The 21,245-nt window shown below is 37.2% G+C and overlaps 1 protein-coding gene across 4 annotated transcripts in view; it reads left to right on the top strand.

Moving 5' to 3' along the window:
- LOC136246629 (spectrin beta chain, non-erythrocytic 1-like) overlaps positions 1-21,245 on the top strand; it is a 105,222-nt gene that overhangs the window by 79,314 nt on the left and 4,663 nt on the right. For all 4 annotated transcript variants that reach the window (XM_066038163.1, XM_066038162.1, XM_066038161.1 and 1 more), the window contains 39 exons: positions 5-118; positions 217-396; positions 594-707; positions 1,352-1,441; positions 1,567-1,716; positions 1,898-2,097; positions 2,233-2,323; positions 2,539-2,685; positions 2,943-3,134; positions 3,879-3,962; positions 4,213-4,331; positions 4,549-4,663; positions 4,715-4,828; positions 4,883-5,065; positions 5,294-5,395; positions 6,473-6,526; positions 6,678-6,812; positions 6,997-7,074; positions 10,813-10,985; positions 11,088-11,178; positions 11,291-11,437; positions 11,502-11,599; positions 12,115-12,280; positions 12,733-12,863; positions 13,261-13,447; positions 14,011-14,211; positions 14,394-14,532; positions 15,341-15,527; positions 15,687-15,774; positions 15,825-16,085; positions 16,165-16,251; positions 17,179-17,390; positions 17,475-17,670; positions 19,316-19,492; positions 20,409-20,513; positions 20,596-20,757; positions 20,826-20,906; positions 20,966-21,058; positions 21,103-21,141. In XM_066038163.1, the coding sequence (XP_065894235.1) occupies positions 5-118; positions 217-396; positions 594-707; positions 1,352-1,441; positions 1,567-1,716; positions 1,898-2,097; positions 2,233-2,323; positions 2,539-2,685; positions 2,943-3,134; positions 3,879-3,962; positions 4,213-4,331; positions 4,549-4,663; positions 4,715-4,828; positions 4,883-5,065; positions 5,294-5,395; positions 6,473-6,526; positions 6,678-6,812; positions 6,997-7,074; positions 10,813-10,985; positions 11,088-11,178; positions 11,291-11,437; positions 11,502-11,599; positions 12,115-12,280; positions 12,733-12,863; positions 13,261-13,447; positions 14,011-14,211; positions 14,394-14,532; positions 15,341-15,527; positions 15,687-15,774; positions 15,825-16,085; positions 16,165-16,251; positions 17,179-17,390; positions 17,475-17,670; positions 19,316-19,492; positions 20,409-20,513; positions 20,596-20,757; positions 20,826-20,906; positions 20,966-21,058; positions 21,103-21,141 (5,283 nt within the window). The remainder of the gene's footprint in view (positions 1-4; positions 119-216; positions 397-593; positions 708-1,351; positions 1,442-1,566; positions 1,717-1,897; positions 2,098-2,232; positions 2,324-2,538; positions 2,686-2,942; positions 3,135-3,878; positions 3,963-4,212; positions 4,332-4,548; positions 4,664-4,714; positions 4,829-4,882; positions 5,066-5,293; positions 5,396-6,472; positions 6,527-6,677; positions 6,813-6,996; positions 7,075-10,812; positions 10,986-11,087; positions 11,179-11,290; positions 11,438-11,501; positions 11,600-12,114; positions 12,281-12,732; positions 12,864-13,260; positions 13,448-14,010; positions 14,212-14,393; positions 14,533-15,340; positions 15,528-15,686; positions 15,775-15,824; positions 16,086-16,164; positions 16,252-17,178; positions 17,391-17,474; positions 17,671-19,315; positions 19,493-20,408; positions 20,514-20,595; positions 20,758-20,825; positions 20,907-20,965; positions 21,059-21,102; positions 21,142-21,245) is intronic.

Here is a 21,245-nt window from a genome sequence, read left to right as displayed (position 1 = left end):
TTAGGAAAAAGAGAATTCTATAAGACATGAAGATCTTGGAAGGGACATCACAACCGTTCAAACTCTACAGAGAAAACATGAAGCATTTGAGCATGAATTGGAGGCACTTGGTAATCAGGTATGTAGCAAATATGTGTTGTGTGTGCATGTTTGCATGCATGCGTGTGAGTTCACAGGCATTAAATGTATATGTAATAATGAGTTCTAACTATACAGGTCAGAGATCTTGGTACAGAAGCAATCAGACTGGCAGCATCATATCCCGGTAATAATGCTCAAGCCATCACAGCCCAGCAGGATGAGGTCAACGCAGCATGGGAGAGTATGCAGAACTCTACTTTGATGAGGAAGAAGAAACTAAGAGCTGCTCTTGAACTGCAGAAATTTCTTAGTACTGTAAGATTTCTGATTCATACTGTATATACACATTTCTGTGTACCACAAAAAAGTTAGCTGTTTTTCAGTCAATTTTTACATGCAAATTATAGGCACAACCCCCTGACAGATAAATATGGCTATCCTTCTTGGCTGTGCACACTTTTCAACACCACTGCACATCTTATCACAGTCTCATCATGCACTTCATGTTACAGGTCAGGGACCTGGTGTCCTGGATGCATGACATGGTCATGTTGTTCACAGTGGATGAACAAGCTAAGAGTGTGTCCCAGGCTGAGGGGATGATTGGTAAACACAATGAACACAAAGTGAGTAGTAGTAGTATGTTTCAATTGATACCTGTGTTGAAATAAATACATAAAATTTACTCTTGTTAAATGTTCTATGTACATGTAAAAAATATTAATATTAATTTTTAACTTGACTGCACTATTAGAGTATTGGCCTCCATTACTTGTTCATAGATATTATTATGATAAAAAAATCTGTTGTCCTGCACAATTCCCTGACAAATCAGAATCTGTGGACAGTTTCCTACTGCAGATTTACCTCTTTCTAAAAATTGTGTGACTCATGCATGTATTCACACACAACATTTAAAAACATTCCATTTCACAGAGCAAGTTGCTTACGTAAGAGATCAATATTACTGATGTTAGCAACTTGCTCCATGAAAACATTTTAAGCCTCGTGTACATGTGCCATACAAGTGCAATTAGCAGTATTGGACTGGACATTGTGTGCAGCTGTTAGGGAATGGTCACAATACACCAGTACACCAGTACACCAGAGGGATGGTAATGGTACATTTGTGGTCACTCCCTTGGGTTGTAAGAATGTAAATTATCTCCTAGCAACCAAGTGACAGCTCAGCCCTTAGGCTGTCTCATTGCTCCTTGATATGACACTTTGTCTGGTTTCTGTACTTTATGTTAAATGGTTTTAAATTTAGGCAGAAATTGATGCCAGAGAGGGCAGTATTACCAGTGTAACTAAAAGTGGAAAGAAGCTCATTCAACAGCTTCACTATGCTTCAGTAGAAGTGAGTAGTTACATGTAATGATTTCCTCTTTCTGTGTATGTGAATTAGACTGTCGTCTTCCATGTACACACACGCATATACGTATGTATGTACACAAAATTAATTGTATTCTACTTTTTTTACAGATCAAGGATTCCTTGGCTGGTCTCAAGTCAGAGCAGACTAAACTAGTTGATGCCTGGGACAGTCAACAGACCCACTTGTCCAATATGTTACAATACCAGATATTCCTCAGGGATACTGAGGCCATTGATGCCATGAGCAGTGCTCACGAGGTATGTAAGTAATATCAACTGAAACCTCATTAGTAACACTAAAAGAATGTATCCTTATGAGGTCATCGTGCTGTACATTTTGTATGGGACCTATTGGGAATGTTGTAAAGAATATTGATTTTTGTATGTGTGGTATTCATGCGTACTTGCATAAAAACAGTTGTAATTTGGATGCTTGTAGGTTTACTTGTCTGGTGATGAACTGGGTAATTCAGTGGATGAAGTTGATGGTCTACTGAAGAAACATGAGACGTTTGAGAAGTTACTGGTTACTCAGGAGGAGAAAGTGTTGGCAATGAATGAACTAGCCAACCAGTTGATAACCTCTGAACACTTTGCTGTTGAGGATATCAAGCAGAAACAACAAGCTGTCATTAACAGGTACAGCTGTATGTAATGTATGATTTTTGAAATGGAATGCACACACCCGTTCTTACATTTGTCTATCCATACGTACAGTCATGCACTTATCACTTACATTAATGCTTGCAAATTCAATGAGATGTATTGTTACAGGCGAAGAAGAGTGAAATCAGGTTCTGTTAGTAGAAGAAAGAGATTAGAGGATTGTCGTTTGTTGATGCAGTTTATTCAAGACATTGTTGATGTACGTATTTTGAGTGTCCATGTGTATACAGCTCCTGTGACACCATGTGAGCTTAGATCACTTGGTTGAGCTTTACGATTTCCTTATGTAGTTTCACATGCATGCACTGTATGTATTGTACTACTGTATAATGTGTAGTTTTGCTATGTTTTAGTTGTACTGTGCTGTGGTTTGTTTTTAGCTAGTATTTGTTGTATTTTTTATCCATCACCCAGGCTGAGGCGTGGATAGCAGAGAAGGTCACAGTAGCTACTGATGAGAGCTACAAGGACCCAACCAATTTGAAGGCAAAGCTACAGAAACATCAAGCCTTTGATGCTGAGATTATTGCCAATGAAGAGAGAATACAAACAATTGCCAAAGTAAGTGGATCATAATATGACTGTAAAGCTAATGGTATTTGTGTTTTCATAAACTTATACTACACACACTGTTTTCATACACTTAAACTACACACGCACAGTGTACATGTTTGTGCTCACGCACAAGTGTGCTCACGCACAAGTGTGCTCACATACACTGTAGGTACGCATGCACACCCACAACAAATGCATACAAGGTTGTTGTAAACTTTTTAAGATACGTAGCCACTGCAGTTAAATTGTTGTTACATCCACAGAATGGAGAGGAGCTAATTGAAAATGGCCACTACGCTCAAGATGACATAGAGGCCAGAGTGGAGTCATTGTTCACATTATGGGACCAACTCACTGAGGCCACTAAGGCTAAGGGTAGAGGACTGGCTGAGGCATTGTCCTTGATGAGCTTCAACAGACAAGTGGACACTGTACATGCCATGATCACCGACAGGGTGTGTTGTATGTGGTGTACTGTATAGAATTTTTCAAGGTTTCGTTAATGAGTGTAGGTTTAAAATTTTGTACTCTTGATTTCAAGCATGACCTTTTTGCTCAAAAACTGCCCTATTGTATAATGTACATATATAACTGTACAGTTACATCCTGGTGATCATAAAATTCAAAGATGAAAGAAACTACATAGTCTATTGAAATTTGAGCACTGTGTACAGTGGGGCCTCCATTATCCCAACAACTGTGTGCCAGTACAATCATAATAGTGTTCGAGTGAGTGAATCAGTTTGGATAAATGAAGCCCATTCATTTATATGCAGAGTTGTGTTCAACTACTCTAATAGAACATACAGCTGGTGACAAAATACTCTAATAGAACAGTCACCACTGTTCAGATAATTGAGGTCCTACTGTATCACATTGAAATTAGTATTAAATTATGGACAATGTACAATCATTACAGGTAACTTGATAATAGGCCAAGGGCCTTTTAGTCTGTCCATAGTGAAACTCAATGCTCAATTTGGTGTTTATGTATGTACTATTAGAGTATTTGTACAGGGACTCTTAAATAAGCTTTATGGTAATAGATGATGGCTTTAGACTGATAGTTGAGAACGTATTGGTTAAGCATGTATGTGTACAGAACACTAACCAATGGAGATTTACATCTTTGTACAAGACCAGCACAGTTAAACATGATCTACATATATTCGTATACTGTATTGTTATCATACGCACAGGAAGCAGTTGCTAGTTCTAAGGAAACTGGTCGTGATCTGGAACATTGTAAAACCTTGATGAGGAGGTTCAGTGATTTTGAAAAGGTACACTCTCAACAATGTGTGTAATGTTCTTATACGCAATTAATATCTGAGATGTTTTGTCACTATGAAATTAAATACAGCATTCTGTCTACATTGTTCACTTTTATGGAAGTTTGTAAAGGATTCTGTCCACTATTTTAAAATTTATTCATTTAGTTTTATATTAATATCAGTACTAGCACCGATGTATTGAAATATTCAAATACAATATTATTAGGTGTAGTTGAAATGTGGTTACAATACGTTACAGGAATTATCAGTGGACAAGATTAAACTAGATGGGGTAAACATGTTAGCTCAGAAATTGATCAGTCAGGATCACTCTGGATCTACTAACATACAACAATCCTTGTCTAAACTGAACCAAAGGTATGTATTTACATGTGATTGCACGCATGCATATACTCCACACACACGTTGTTGGGTACATGTAACACATTGTAACACGCCACTGGGTGGTAGAATCTTTTTGTTCTCCTATGTATAATATTCGTGGTAGATACACTTATGTGTGCTCTGTAAACTTCACTGCATACTATGGTGTCCTTATATGCACCATTACTTTATTGGTATGTTCACTCACCAGATGGGAGGGGTTACTGACAGTCACAGAGGAGAGGAAGGTTCTACTAGAAGGAGCTGAACATGTTCACCAGTTTGTGAGGGATGTAGATGAAACTAGTGACAGGATGAATGATAAGGTGTGTATGGAGATGTGTTTTAGTTTATGAGTTTAATATCTCTTTTAACAGGAGAAGGCTTTGCAGTCTGATGATTATGGTAAAGATTTAGCTGGTGTTGAGGCTCTACAGAGAAAACACAAAGAATTAGAACATGACTTGACAGCGCTTGAAAAGAAACTTGAGGTACGTAATATTATTATTTGTGTGAATGTATTCACCTTGTTAATCACACTACAGCTGTTATCGATGGAGGCAGATAGTTTGATAGAGGAACAACCAGCCAGTGCCTCACTAATAGCTGATAAACAGAATGAGATCATTGACCACTGGGAACAATTGATGGAGAAGGCAGACCAGAGGAAACAAAAACTAGAGGATTCTCGACAATTCCAACGATTTCTTAGCGACCATCGTGATCTGGTATATGTGTGTGTATTGTTTTAGTAGAAGTGTTCATACTTAAAATAATATATAGCTACGCTGTATGTGCATGCGTACATGATGCTTATGACTTGGTTATAATCAACGAATATGTGATCTCAGAAAAATGATAGCCTTTGGCTGTTCCCATTATTTTGCTCTAGTAAATATTACAATCTTATATCCATTTCCTATGAAAGTTTTTGTTTACTTGTAATCATTTCCCAGCTGCTATGGATGGACAGCATGTCAAACAGTATCAGTACTGTAGAACTAGCTAAGGATGTTGATGGAGCTGACCAGATGATTGAGGAACATAATGAGAGGAAGGTGGGTTGTGAACTCTATGTAATATGGGTCCTTGAAGATGTATTGTATTGTATGTACATCTATAATCTGCTCCTAATTCCTCCAATATCACAAAACATGGTACGTAGTACTGTATAGTCAAGGTTTGGGCATTTCTTCATGATGACTTGGCAGTATCAAACCCAGTGCTAGCTTTTAAGAGTGACCCAGCCAAAATTCATCTCGTGAACCTGTCTACTTATCCATTTTCTAAATAACTGCCCTGATGCCTTCAGTCAAGCGTAAGTAAGGCTAAACATTTCCCTTTTTATCTACCAACTGGTGTTTGTCCTCCTACTAGTGTATAGCTGTTGATTTGTGTTAAGGCTGGCTATGTGGTTATCTCATGGTGAGACACAATAGATGTTGTGTCTGTTACTGTCCTTGATTTCATTAAATGTGGTATAAACAGGTGCTGACTGTTAGAATGATGATATCATAACTTGTTTGTATTACATCATTCAGGTACAGTTGGCTGATGCAATACAGTGGTTGACTGGTTGAATAACAAAGCCCTCTAATAAAGAATAACATCTGCTTATAATAATAAACATCACTGCATGTACATAGTACGATCCTAAAGGGTTTTATCAGTTGTGTACTTACTTATGGAGAACTGCAGTTACACTTCACAACTTCACACCCAGTGTATTGGTTTATGATGGAACATGTTAATTTTCCATCTTGGGAACAAATGTACATAGTATAAGCCGGACTTCATTGAAGCCTCAAATATAAGCATTATGACACACACACACACACACACACACACACACACACACACACACACACACACACACACACACACACACACACACACACACACACACACACACACACACACACACACACACACACACACACACACACACACACACACACACACACACACACACACACACACACACACACACACACACACACACACACACACACACACACACACACACACACACACACACACACACACACACACACACACACACACACACACACACACAGGCCAAGCCTCAATTTGTTCAGAGCAGTTACATAAAAGTCTCTTCTTGGATTTTGTAGGATGAAATTCAAGCATGGAATGGAAAATTCACTGCAATAAAAGAGTTTGGAGAGGTATGGATATAATTACGTTGCATAGGATTACGTATATTGAAAGATACATAATATTATGTGATATTAATCTGTCGGAATATAATAATATAGAATTTTGGCCTACATTTCTATACTAAGAGACACCATTATTATCACCACATTCACCACACAGTCACTGATAACTAATAGTCATTATGCTGAGGAGGAGATCAAGTCTAAACTAGACAGCTTATCACTAGAACATCAAAAACTAATAGAATTGTGGGAAGAACGTCATAACATCTTCAACCAGTGTTATCAACTACAGGTGAGTATGTGTTGTACTATTAACATAACAGTGGCTTGTAACTATGGTAGAACTGTATGTAAGTAAGTGTGTCCATTCTGTTTATAATACTTAATCTATTATATGGACAAGAGTTAATAACAGAGAGGCTATTCTATTGCGGACTTGTGATATGGATTAAGCAGGTATTTCTATTCTCTTACAGCTGTTTTTGAGAGATGCGGAACAGTGTGAGGTGTGGATTGGAGCACAAGAGGCATTCCTTATGAATGAAGATCTTGGGGTATGAGCGTACAGTGTTAATTGTATAGTTTTAGTATCTACGTATGCAGAGATGGGGAAGTTACCTTTTCAAAGTAATATATTACATATTACATAATGCTTTCTACACAATGAAATATATTACAGTTACATATTACTTAAAATGAAATGTAACTTAATAATATTACATATTAAGTTACTTGTGAAATGTAACTTAACATTATTAGCTGTAAATATTAAAGTTACTGAATGCTAGTAACTTCACAATGTTATGAATTTGGTCTAAGTTGCTTTAATATTATGAATTTAATTAACACTATGCATGCAAACCACATGTTTTCACACAGACAGTGGGCATTAATAGCAATAGTCTACGTATGTAGTCATGTGGTACGCATCAGTCTAATGGACCAGGCTGTGTCTTTTAATAGGTGAAAGGTTAATGGATTGAGGTAATGTAGTCATGTGGTACGCATCAGTCTAATGGACTGGGTTGTGTCTTTTGATAGGTGAAAGGTTAATGGATTGAGGTAATGGATTACTGAGTAGTTTAATGGATAGTAAATAGCAGTATAAAAGCCATTTATAATGCATTACTGGCTCATTGTTATATAGTACTAGCATTGGTACCTGCCTATGTGCAGGACCATCTCCACATTAAACATTTTAATGCCACGAAGAGGGACTAAGCATTAAACACCAGCACTGCTAATGTAGCTATGTAGGGTACATGGTGATGTCACATTTTTTAAAGAGCATGAGGTTTTCTTATGTCATTAATGATGCAAAACACTAAAGTTTATTGTTTGTGGTTTTGACAGGAATGTAGTTTAATTATTCAGTGCATCTTCCCTACCAGTGACTTCAACGTGCTGTATAGAACAAACGAAATCTTTGCTGCTTTACATGAGAACTAATGCAACAATAATTAATATATTGGGAACCAAGCATAAATATTAGTGTCCTATATTTGCTGTGTAGCATGCATGTCGATAGTGCTTTAAAGTACGTGATCCTTATGCAGTACATAATAATTTATAGTGAAACATGCATGCAAGGCTAGCTAATTAGTTAAACTGCATGCGAGCTAAGGCAATTGTATACAGTATACCCTACATTACATACAGGTTGTGTACACATGGTACAGTTTCAGTTTCTACATTTTGATGTTTACCTTACCGGCTGTCACAAAGAGAAATGAACTTGAGCATAATTTAAAGTCAACACAATTTGCAGTTATAGTTACTGCATGGCAAGCAAAAGTTCAGAACTTGTCCTATGCACTTTCAGTTCTGATGTTGCAGTGACACATATACCTCTTGCCATACAAAAACCCAGTTTTGAAACACCTGCAGTGTAATTGACCAATAAGGTAATGTATGAATCTTTAGTGAAAGCATGTAAGCAGGATAGTGAAACAGTTGTGCCAGGTCAGATGCAGTTCCTCGGTGTAAACTATGGATCTGCATGGTTCCAGTATTATCATTTTTCAGATGCACAGTAGTATTTGTTCAATCATGCAAGCTACCTATTACTACAGCAGTATTCAGGTAAGTCTGAACAAACAGTTTTTCATGTCAGTGCACACCTATGTGCTTAAAACAAAGATGTAGATATTCTGGATACTGGTGAAAGAAGCTTTTACCTACTCTAATACAACACACTGGACCAACACACAGATGGACAAATATGTTGGCAATTTGTCTGCCCTGTCCCAAAAGTGCTATAAGAGTCCCTATTATGTGAGGTAATTCAGCGCCAGTGCTGAAAAACTGGGCATAACAGGCCCGTAGCCAGGGATTTTGAAAGGGGGGTTCTTTTTGACCAAAAGTGGACCTTTACTTACATGATGATTAATAAAGGTACTGAGACTGGGTGTGCGAAGCACACCCAATCTAGGGGGGTCTGGGGGCATGCCCCCCCAGGAAATTTCTTGAAAATATACACTAAAAGGTTGAATTTAGTGGCATTTCAGTCAATAAAAATAACAATTTTTAGGTAGGCTCAAGACCAGCTATTTGGATGACATCTGGGAAATATCTCTACTACTACTGTAATTATACCATCTGTGATTATACCATCTGTGTCTATAATATATTGGAATGTCACAGTGAATAAGAATGGGAAAGACTGAGCGCTTTGAAGCATGGATGCTATTTATGGGCTCTGCATGGGAGGAGCATGCCCACCAAACTTTTTATATTATGAAAGTTCTAGTTTAGACAACAAACATGGTTTTGTAAATAAATTAAGTAATTACATACAGATTTTATAAGAAAACGTAATTGTGACTGTTCTATTAGAGTGATTGTTTTATTAGAGTGATTGTTCTATTAGGGTGGTTGACTGCTCTATTAGAGTATCTCGATCTTGCATTGCATTACAAGTACTGAATGAGCCAGCTACTGGGAGCACTTAATTTAGCTTCTTATCAGTGGTGTTTATTAAACTGGAGCTAATGGACTTTTGCTACTGAAAATTTGGACTTGTATACTAAAATTGTGGACCTTTTTGCTAAAATTGTGGACCTTTTTACTGAAATTGTGGACCTTTTTCCCAAGAGGGCGGTTCTTCCGAACCCCCCGAACCCCCCCTGGCTACGGGCCTGCATAAGAGTTTGTAGATGAAGACTTGCATGGAACAGATACAGCAAAAAGGTGCATCAAAAAGGTCCCAAAAGTGAAAAAAAAAGTTATGACCTAGGCGGGGATTGAACCCTGGCTGGTTATAATAACTTGGGGTTAAGGGAGGTGCACAAATCGCCACAGTTGTTTATCAGTGGTTTTGACAGGAATGTAGCTCAACTTTTCAGTGATCCTTCCCTACACCAGTGCCTTCATCGCCCTATAAAGAGCGAACAAAAGCACGTATTGATTTGCTACAACAACACTCGAGTTGCCAGATGATGGGCGTTTAATTTCGCTAAAGTCCCGCCTCGATACGTACTTGGCATGCCAAGATATGATGAGCTAAAAGTCGTGTTTTAAAAAGGTGTTCACAAAAAGGTACTGAGTAGAAAGAAAAAAATCTGTCAACACGTGGATTTGAACCCACTACCTCTTACACGCTAGTCAGGCGTTCTACCACTTGAACAGCATGTGCTGTGGTTTTCAAAGGAATGTTGCTCAAGTTTTCTCTACACCTTGGCCTTCTACGCGCTGTAGAGACCGAACGGAAGCACGTGTGAACTCGTGATAACAATCTTAGAGTAGGCGGATGATGAGCGCTTCATTATCAGTACAGATTATGTCGATTCGCGCCAAGTCTGGTGAGTAAGCAGCGTGACCGTCAGACAGACAGACAGCTTTTCAGCTTTATATATATAGATTACTCGTTACATCTCGCTGCTCGTTACGTAATATTATTACTTTGTTCGTTACTAGTAACGAGTTAATAGTTTCCAAAAGTAACTTAAGTTATATTACTGCATTTCGCAAAGTAACGCGTTATATTACTTCAACTCGTAAATTGTAATATATATTACGTAACGCGTTATATTACGTAACACGTTACCCCATCTCTGTAGTATGGCATAGTCTTCCATTGTCTACTGCTGTTACTACGTATGCTCTTTTGAAAGCAAAGAGTGATGCTCTTGTATACGCATACATACGTAGACGTGCAAGCTCCCAATTCTAAAACTTTACGTACGTACTTGTTTGACAGTGAACTACATACCTTGTGCATACTCAGACATTTAACTCAGACATATTTGTGTTTCTCTACATACATATGTGTTTTAACATAATCCACCACACAGAACAATCTGGACAGTGTTGAGGCACTGATCAGGAAACATGGCGACTTTGAGAAGTCACTGGATGCTCAAGAGGAAAAAATTAGTGCACTAGAGGAGTCAGCTACTAAACTAGTATTGGCTGATCATTATGATGTAAAGAAGATCACCAAACGAAAAGACACTGTCATTGAAAGGTTGTGACATAACGTACTAATGTGCTACATACACTGTGTCACCGCATCACCTGCAGACATAATGTATTGTGTGCGCTCATACGTTGATTATTCTATTTATAGGCATATGAATTTAAAGACACTGTTAGCTGCAAGAAGGAAGAAATTGCAAGACTCTAGAAAATTGCAACAGTTTTTAAGAGATGTCCATGAAGTTAGTAAACAGATAGATTTTTGTGTTGCATGTATATATGTTCTATGAAATGAATGAAAAGTCAATGAAATAATGTACATATATACACTGTATCACTGTGTGCTGTTTCCAGGCAGAGACATGGATAGCAGAGAAGATGACAGTGGCATTAGATGAGTCCTACAGAGACCCAACTAACCTACAGGGTAAACTACAGAAACATCAAGCGTTTGAGGCTGAATTGACTGCTAATACTGGTAGGGTGGATAGTGTAGAAAAGGTATGTACCTGTATATGAATATGAATAGTTTTGATCGTGTAATATAAACTTCGATCACACTCAGGCTGGATTAGCATTGATAGATGAAGCACATTATGCTATCGCTGAGATTGAGTCTAAAATGGCATCTCTGGCAGCAAATTGGCAACGATTAATGGCAAAGTAATTGTGTATGTGTGTTCATCAGTATAGTTTCATTTTTACGTTTGGTCTATTGCGGATACCATACCTAATTTAATATGTACGTAGGTGATTACCTATAGAATGCAGGGCATGTGGCACAAACTACACCCCGCCACAAAACTAATCATATCTCAGTATTGGAATAAACTATTTACATTCTGTAACTTGTATCATTATGTTTAATAACGACTGAAAATTGCATAGCTACAGCATAATGCTGTAAAAAGTTAGAAAACGTAGATAAATTTTATGTGTCCACATGCCCTGTTTTTGCAGGCCCGGTCACCAATGTGTAAAGATTACAATCCATTTTAAGTTTACTCAATACGTTTTTCTTCATGGCTACACGTACTCGTATGTTCCGTCATTTTGCTTCATAGACAGCCTTTGATCCATTAGCTTGTAGTAGTTGTTGGAAAGGTTAATGGCTTGATTTCTTGTACACTGCATACTTCCTTGTGATTTCAGTGAGTGCTGTGTGCTCCATGTTACAGGACTAAAGATAAAGGACAGAAACTGGTTGAGGTCAGACAGCAGGAGCAGTTCATCAGAGCAGTAGAGGACATTGAACAATGGATAAGAGAAGTTGAAGTGCAACTGTCTTCAGAAGATTTGGGCAAGGATTTAACCAGTGTCAATAACTTAATAAAGAAGCATGCTGTAAGTTGCTGCGTACCTACAGCTCACTACAAGAAACTTTATTACACCATAACAGTATTACCTTGAATTACAGCTGCTTCGCTATAGTTGCCAAACAAATATAAATGCCAGGTCTTAATTGAACTCCCAATGCAGCCATAATTTGCAGTGGTTTAGCATTGAAACAAAATGTTTTATTTTCTAAACTTGAATTTGGTAAGTAATCAAGTACGTAGGCTTAGGAAAACATCAAAAAGAGAATACAACACAGAGATTGGTGTTGATTACAAAAGAATTATGTGTACAGTATAAATGCCAGCCTTGTATTGTCATACCGTAGATCTCACCACTGAGGTGAAAAGTTGCTTGAAAGAAATAAACTAATTCAAGGCAATATGATTCATGATTTCAAGTGTATCATAGTGATTATCTGGTAGAAATTAAATGTAAACCTGAACATTGTTTATTAATAGTTGTTGGAGAGTGAGATAGCAGCCAATAGGGTCAGAACTGATGAGATTATGGATCAAGTTAGGAACTTCAAGAAAGCAAACCATTTTCAGATTGAGCAGATTGAAGATCAAGGACAAGACCTTGTTGCCCAGTAAGTCTCGTCTTAACACTGTATAATATGTATATGAGTAGGTCTCCAGGAATTTCTCCAAAAGTTCACATTATGCTCTCAAATTATTATTCCAAAGTTGTTTTTTTCCGATTTCACGATTAAAATTTGTATAATATTTGGAGGAAACATTTTTGACCAATATAAATGCTGTTCTATTAGACAGGAAAGCTATATTTTTGTTAGCAGGATACTTACATGTAGGCACTGTTGCAATAGAGTAAAAAATTAATTTGCTGAATGTTCTATTATTAGAGTATCTACATGAACTAAACATACACATACTGTACATACGTAAGTATACATTCATCTGTGTACCACTTATTTCCCATGTTGTATAATGGTTGTCACTTTAACGTTGTTGTCCTATCCATTCCAGGTATTGTGAACTAGAGGAGCCAGCGTCATATAGGAAGGAACAACTGAATGAGTCATTGAGGCTACACAAGTTTTATCATAATGTGGAGGATGAGCTATCATGGATAAAAGATAGGGAACCACTTGCAGCATCTGAAGAACTGGGTAATAACCTGACTGAGGTGCAAAACCTCCTTCATAAGCATCAGGTAAGCCAAACAACTTTAGTCTGGATAAAGGTTTGCAAATTGTGTTCTGAAATTGTTTACATATGAACATGGTTTAGTTCATGCTTGATAGCTATGTACATAGGTTGTAGCAGTGTTTGACTTGGTAGTCATAGTTTTACACCAGAAAAATAAAGTAGAGCAGTAAAGGTGTCAATTTACTACCAACATCAAAGTCATATTGTTAATTACATACATTCCTTTTATCACATCAAAATAATTTTGAAGTAGTGCAGCACCACTCTACCACTCTTTAGTGGCTATTTAAGAAAACTGACTATTTAAGGCAGCTCTAGTTAAGATGCAAAAGTGTGCCACACAGCCTTTGTATATATACTGTATTAGACTACAGTGCTTGCTATGGAGGCCCATTAAATTACCCTGGTATGTGTTTACAATAATATTACTGGAAACTACATGAGGATTCTGTCATGGTAGAAGTAAAAAATGATGGTTACTCAGTCACAGCATCATACTCTAAAGTCACTATTACAATTTTAGATGCTAACTTTCGATGTCTTACTATTTCGATATGTTCTCCACAGTTACTGGAGTCAGAGTTGTTAAATCACGAGTCACAGTTTGAGCTAGTGTGTGCTAGAGCTCAGGAGCTGATCAGTAGTAGTCACTTTGGATCAGAAGAGGCCGTACTAAAGAAGAGAGCTCTACAACACAAATGGGAACAACTTAAAGCAGTGTCGAGTGAAAGAAATGAAAAACTGAATGACAGTCTACAAGCTCATCAGGTAACCACAAGTTATGTTGTTATAGCAACATAGAATCATTTCTCATTTGAGAATATGGTACATGTCTATTTTTCAACCATAACATTACTACAGCATATTCCCATGCACGTGACGTAAAATGGACTAGTCTTTGGTAACCACTTTATTTGACTTTCAATTATTTGTTTTGCTGTACATTACAGTTCTATGCTTCAGTGTCAGAGGCAGAGTCATGGATGCATGATAAGAAGCCATTAGTGTCCAGTGAGGATTATGGTAAAGACGAGGACACTGCTGAGACACTTATCAAGAAACATGAAGTGATTGAGAAAGACATCATAGGTTTGTGTGTGTGTGCGTGCATGTGTGTGTGTGCGTGTGCGTGTGTGTGTGGGTGCATGCGTACGTGTCTGCGTGCGTGCGTGTGTGCTTGCATATGCAATCATGCCAGTTCCAGGTTTGATACTCACTAACACCTAGTTGTTGTTTTTCATTGAGCAAGAAATTGTACCACATAATTGCATCAGTCTACTGAGCTGTGTCAATAATGGATATGGGTTAGGTTCAGATGGAACTTTTGGTGTGACATTTTTTTTCATGAGACATGTTACACCCTCCTGTGCAGTACCAGTCCCACATTAGGAGGATTTGCTTTTATTCCTAATACCTGAGTATTGCATGGATGTCCAAGTGTTTCTGGATAGGTATGACCTAGCTAAAGGTTTTGTATGGAATGACACATGTCTAGTATGCACACATGTATGTATTGTCCAGTGTTAGTCCACTCATAATCCAGCTGAAAAATCTTGTTGCACCTTATTAGCTGCTGTTGACATACGTACTATTGACAAGTCATGGGTTTTATTACTTGTAGTAAGCCTTATTCTACAATTTAAGCTATTGTAATCTTGTACCACCCTTTGTATTAAGGTAGTGCCCACTAACCTTCATTATAGGACCTGACTTGCATTTGAGCATGGCTTTAATACGGATAAATAAGGACATATACGGCATGTTCCTGTGTGTATGTATTTGTGCGTTATGTGCATTTGAGTATGTGTAGATACAGCGCATATTTATTATACAGGTGTACATCCTAATGTATGTACGTACGTATGTATGTGTAAATAAACTAATGCACCTCCTGCAGGTTATCAGAGTAGAATTGATAAGTTTGAGAAGGAGAGTCAGAGGTTGTTATCCAAACAACATCATGATAGTACAGTGATCACTGAGAAGATGTCAACTGTGGAACAACATTACAAGGAGCTGACACAACTAGCTGCATCAAGGAGACACCGACTAAACGAGTCTAAGCAACTACATGAATTTAACAGGTGTGTGTGTGTGTGTGTGTGTGTGTGTGCGTGTGCGTGTGCGTGCGTGTGTGACTAGCTAGCTATGTGTATGGACGTGTACTAATGAAAAAAAAAACTGTTATGTTTTGTATTATGTGTGTGGGTGTTTTATTCCTTTGTATGTTATAATTAAAACAGGGAGGCATCTGAACTTGAAGCATGGATTAGGGAGAAAGAAACTGTTGCTTCATCTGAAGATACTGGAAAAGATTTAGAGCATGTGGAAGTATGTTTGTATGTTGGATAATACTAAATATACATGTAATTTTATTGTAGTTGTTACAAAAGAAGTTTGAGGAGTTCAAGACGGACCTGAACAGATCAAAGGAGAGAGTGTCCATGTTAAATGAGATGGGTCAACAACTGTTAGCTGCTGATCATTCATCATCCACAGCTATCAATAAGCAGCTCAGACTGACCAACAAGTTGTGGGAGATCTTGGAAAGTAAAACTTTTACAAGAGATAAGATATTGGCTGCTGCTAAGGAAATACACGAGTTTAACAGAGATGCCTTTGAGGCTAAAGGAAGAATAATGGTATGTGTTTTGATGTAATATCACTCTAACATAGCAGTCACTTTATTATGTTGTTATGTTCCTACTGTTTTCTTTAAAGGAGAAAGAAGTATCTTTATCATCTGATGATTATGGTAAAGACCTGGCTGGTATACAAGCATTACAACGTAATCACAAAGGATTTGAGGTATGAATGTGTGTGTGTGCTTGCCTTGTCAGAATTTCTGATCTCTATAATGTATACCAGGAAGCAATGCAATGCATTGTGACATAATATAGAATTTTAACAGAGTGTGGATTGTAGATACTAGGTATGTCATACCGTAAAGTCGGGTTGTTAAGCACATGCACTTATAATTTTTGGAGAAAAGTTTTTGTAAAAATCATACTATCTGTTAGGCGCATATGCCTAATAAATAATTATGGTGAGTGTAACAATCACTACGTTGTAATAGAGTAGTTAATAGTTTGTACCGGTCACCACGTCAGTATGTAAGGATATTTGACTCCATTTTAGGGTGAATTCCTTCGTGATGAACGAAATTATCACTATCCAGATAACTGATTTGCTGTATATATAGCGAAGAGAGACCTCAAGGGAGACGCAAGCGCTTGAGGAGACATTAATTTTTCAGTACTTTCAGCTTTTCTTGCCGTTTCTTGTTGTGTGTAGCTCTATCGTCACATTTTGCCATGTGTGCTTATCATCCATGGTTAATTACAAGAAATGTGTATGCGCTTAACAAATAATATGCACTTAACAAATAATATGCGCTTAACAGATATATGCGCTTAACAACCCGACTCTACGGTATGTAATTGGCCTACAACCGGAAGACAGGGAATCAAAGCGAACTGAATGAAATTGTTAATATTTTAGATCAGGAGCCATACCATTGTTAGCCTACAGTAGGAGTATAAGTGAAATTTTTCAAAACAACAGGATGGTCATAGATATAACTGCATTACATTGGAGTGATTAGTTTATTGCAATGGTCTATGCACAGTATGGTGTTGATCTGTATTGGTGTACCTGCCCGTAACAGTTGTTTAATTTTATTGAACCTTTGTGTGTGTGTGATATACAGTATTGTGTCTTTACCACTCCTCATAGAGAGATCTCAAGGCACTGGGAAAGTCGGTTGAGGTGTTATCACAAGAAGCTTCAAGACTTAGTGGGTTATACCCTGAGTCAGCAGAACTGGTTATTGCTATAGAGAGAGATATCAATGATGTGTGGAATGGGTTGATGTCTCGTACTGAGTCTCGTAAGAGGAAACTGACACAAGCAGAGCAACTACAACTGTTCTTGAACGAATTCAGGGACTTAAGGCAAGTTGAAAATACTGTGTTTATACTACATTCAAGTTTCTTACAGTATTTAGTAGTTATATTTATCCTGATTTCTACCCACAGTTCATGGATTAGTGACATGCGTGCTCAGATAGTTAGTGATGAAACAGCTAAAGATGTTGCTGCAGCAGAGTCCCAGCTAGCCAGACATGCTGATCTTAAGGCAGAGGTTGATGCCAGGGAAGATCGGTTTGTTAACATCAAGTCCACCAGTGACACATTGATTAAACAAGGACACTTTGCTAAGCAAGAAGTATGTAGTGTATTTAGTGTTTTGCAGTTTAGTTGTTTATTTGTAAATCTTATATTAGTGTTTAAGTAAAACATCGGATGCTCAGAATAATTTTTTCGCCTATTTTGAATGGTCTCAGTTGGTCAAACAGTACCCAATATCTATCACAACATTCTGTAGCAATATATCAGATCTGTACCAAAACAGCCAAGCTGTAAAAAAAATATGCAGTTCACAAAAATGCCACAGCAAAGCCGTCTCCTTTGATTTCACTGTGTACTTTTTTCACTCTGGTTTCTTCTTGAGGTCTGCACCCTTTTTTTGCGGCTTGGCTGTTTTACTATAGATATGAATTATTGGGATGCTGTATAAAAGTAGGGTGTAAATGTACATTAGACCACAGCAAGGTGAAATACTGGAAATTCATTGGCTACTTACAGGTATCTAAATCCTTGTTCATATCTCAATAGATCCCTGTCTTTAGGGTGATACAAAACATGGCAATTACGTGCCTGTAACATTGGCAATGCATGGTTGTTTAACTGGATAACAAGCACCGTTACAAGTTGACAGGGGCTTGTTCTACTCATGAACGCTACATTTCTCATGTTACAAGCAGCAGCGAAGGTACAACAACAAACTGTGGTCTAACTTAGTTAGACATCGAAACACAGGATTCTACAGAATTTAGAAACCCTCAGGCCCTGTAGCAGCACTCACACTTCGCTCATGCACCACAATCCAGGGCCTATTGGGTTTCTAAATTCCATAGAACCCTGTGTTTTGATGTCTAACTATTATTTAGTATAGTTGGAGGTGTAGATGACCTCCCTTGTTTCATTGCATTTTATTTCTATGATACCTAATCAAGTGTAAAATTTCTATATTATTTTTATCAAATAATTAAACTGTTAATTCATTTGTGACCTAATTTTAGAAAACCGTCGATCTACACACAATAGTACTTTTGTAATAAAACAAATTCAAAAACAATGGGTAAGAAACGCAAGCTTCAGAAAAAAATTATGCAAGTTTTTATTGCCTTGCTTGTCGGTGAATTGATACTCCAGTGGATATATCCTGGACATCAACGTGTTCCCCTATTCATAGGGAGTTCACAAAGCCTTGTTTCATCTTTATACACAGGTGGGTTTCTGAGTTGCGGACATTTATTTACGTTGCGGTTGCAAAAGAATTTAGAACAATTTTTCTTCAATGAATTTGCCTTCCTTCCGGATCACAGAAGAATATCTTTGGCAAAACCTATACCTTGGTGGATTCACCAATTCATGGCGAATACAATGAACAACGATTCAACTCTGTACGCCATTGTATCAGTAAGTTATGATGCACCTGTAGATTATTTTCTTGATGTCTTCTATACATATTGATTTATTCGCTCATCCGGACGTCTACTACTGTATTTCCCACACTGCTTATCTTATGAAGCTGAAACTTAGCCAATCCATTCCTCTGTCCCGTAGATAACAAAGAACTAATAAAGTGAATTTTAATAAATGTGCGTATATCGACGGTTTTCTAAAATTAGGTCACATTTTACAATTAAGGACTCTAGAAAAAGAAGTAGTTGATACATAATAGTTAATATTAGTTTATATATACACCTTGTATAGTGAAGGTTGATTGCATAATTCTATCAATACAGATATCAACTAAAATGTCGGAGTTGAGTAGTCGACATGCTGAACTACATGAGACACTGAAGCAACGCAAGAAGCAAATAAATCATTGTCTGGACATGCAGCATTTCAAGAGGGAAGCTGAACAAGCAGAACAATGGATAGCTATGAGAGACCAACTGTTGAATACTGAAGACTTAGGGGTAATATCACTTTATTGTGTTGTTACTGATTAAACCACATGTAGTCTTTCTATGTTATTCTAGTGAGAGATTTGTGAAAACCTGGCATAATCAAACATTTTTTTGAATTCTTTGTTATTAAATAATTATAATCTACTTAACCAAATGTACTATTTGGTGAAGTTTCATCCTTGTATGCTGAGAAATTTTGGAGATACGCCCCTGCAAATTAGCAAAAACAGAAAAATCGATTTGTACAGCAAATAAAATTAATTATAAGCACTTACTAAAATAGTTGTAAATGCAACGATATACGTAAAGAGTTAAGACTTGCACCATCGTGCTTTCTTTGAACTCCTCTTGAGTAGGCAAATAAGATAATATCCAGTTTATAGTTTTACTTTGAACACAAAGAACAAAGTGTTTAAGAAAATTACAGATTACCAACGATTACCATACAATGAGGAACTCGCTACAAAAGGTTAAATAATTTCGCTTCCTTTCACCTTCATACGTATCATCACTGCATGTGCTCTACAGCCATTTAATAAATCATGTGATATTTATGTCATGATGAGCAACACGATGTCAAGAGAAGATTGACAAGATGAAGCACGACCAAGTTATGACCTTTTATCTGTCGTTGTGTGAAGAAGGGAGACAAATAGATGATACTTTTGTATTTTCAAGGTACAGCATGCTTGGAAGGATGCAACGAAGAATGGAACCATATTTAACGATGATTAAAAGATTGTTTGTAGTTTTTAGTTAGTTTTATGCTCATGACGCAAAAAGTCTCCAGTTTACTGGACAATGCTTGTGTTTTTTAAAAGCAGCTGCAGGTTTAAGGGTTAAAGTACACATGCACCTGAAAATTCAATGTATATGTTATGTGTTACACTGTGCTGAATTTTTTATATGTACTTTGCATTTGCAGGATTCACTGGATGCAGTAGAAGAATTATTAAAGAAACATGAAGACTTTGAAAAACTGTTATTAGCACAAGAGGAACGCTTCACACAACTTAACAGAGAAACACAGGTGAAGCTCATGCATATACATAGTTTTTAAAACTAACTTTAGTATAATTATGTCAAATTTATAAATTTTTATGCCTGCATAGTTGGAGGCTGAAGAGCGGATGACCAGAGAAGAAGAGGAAAAACGTAGACAGTTAGAAGAGCAAGAAAAAATACTAGAATTACAGCGTCAACACCAACTGCAAGAGGAGGAGAGAAAGAAAAAGTTGAGAGAAGAAATGATCAGAAAAGAAAACAAAAGAATGGTAAGTTGAAAATGTACATAGCACACATAGATGTACTTTATTTATTTGTGTTACTTTACGTTTTGAAGGCTGAAGAACAAAAATTAAAGATGCAGAAAGATGCTGAAATTCTGAAACAAAAACTTTTAGAGGAACAAAAACGTAGAGAGGTACAGTAGAGTTAATGCTAGTTAGAACATACAAATTATACAACATATTTCCATATCAGGAGCAGGAGCAGTTAGCTGCTGAAGCAAAAATAGCTAGACAAGAGGAAGATAAACACCATGAACTAGAAATGGAGAAAGATGTAATGGAACTAGTGAGTAACGTTGTGTTGGTAAATTAAGTTATACAGTATTTTAGACGGAGACAGAAATGTTGTTTGCTGTCCAAGGCAATGAGGTAACTTGTGTAATGTATGTTGGTAAACTGAACTAGATACAAAATAGTGATTGCACTTACCTTGAAACTTGCAGAGGACTCATATTTGATAATATGAGAGACAA

The sequence above is a fragment of the Dysidea avara genome, chromosome 2, assembly GCF_963678975.1.
Source record: "Dysidea avara chromosome 2, odDysAvar1.4, whole genome shotgun sequence".
Taxonomy (NCBI): Eukaryota; Metazoa; Porifera; class Demospongiae; order Dictyoceratida; family Dysideidae; genus Dysidea; species Dysidea avara.
Note: the sequence above shows the minus strand (reverse complement) of the source record. Positions and strands in the feature narration are given on the sequence as shown.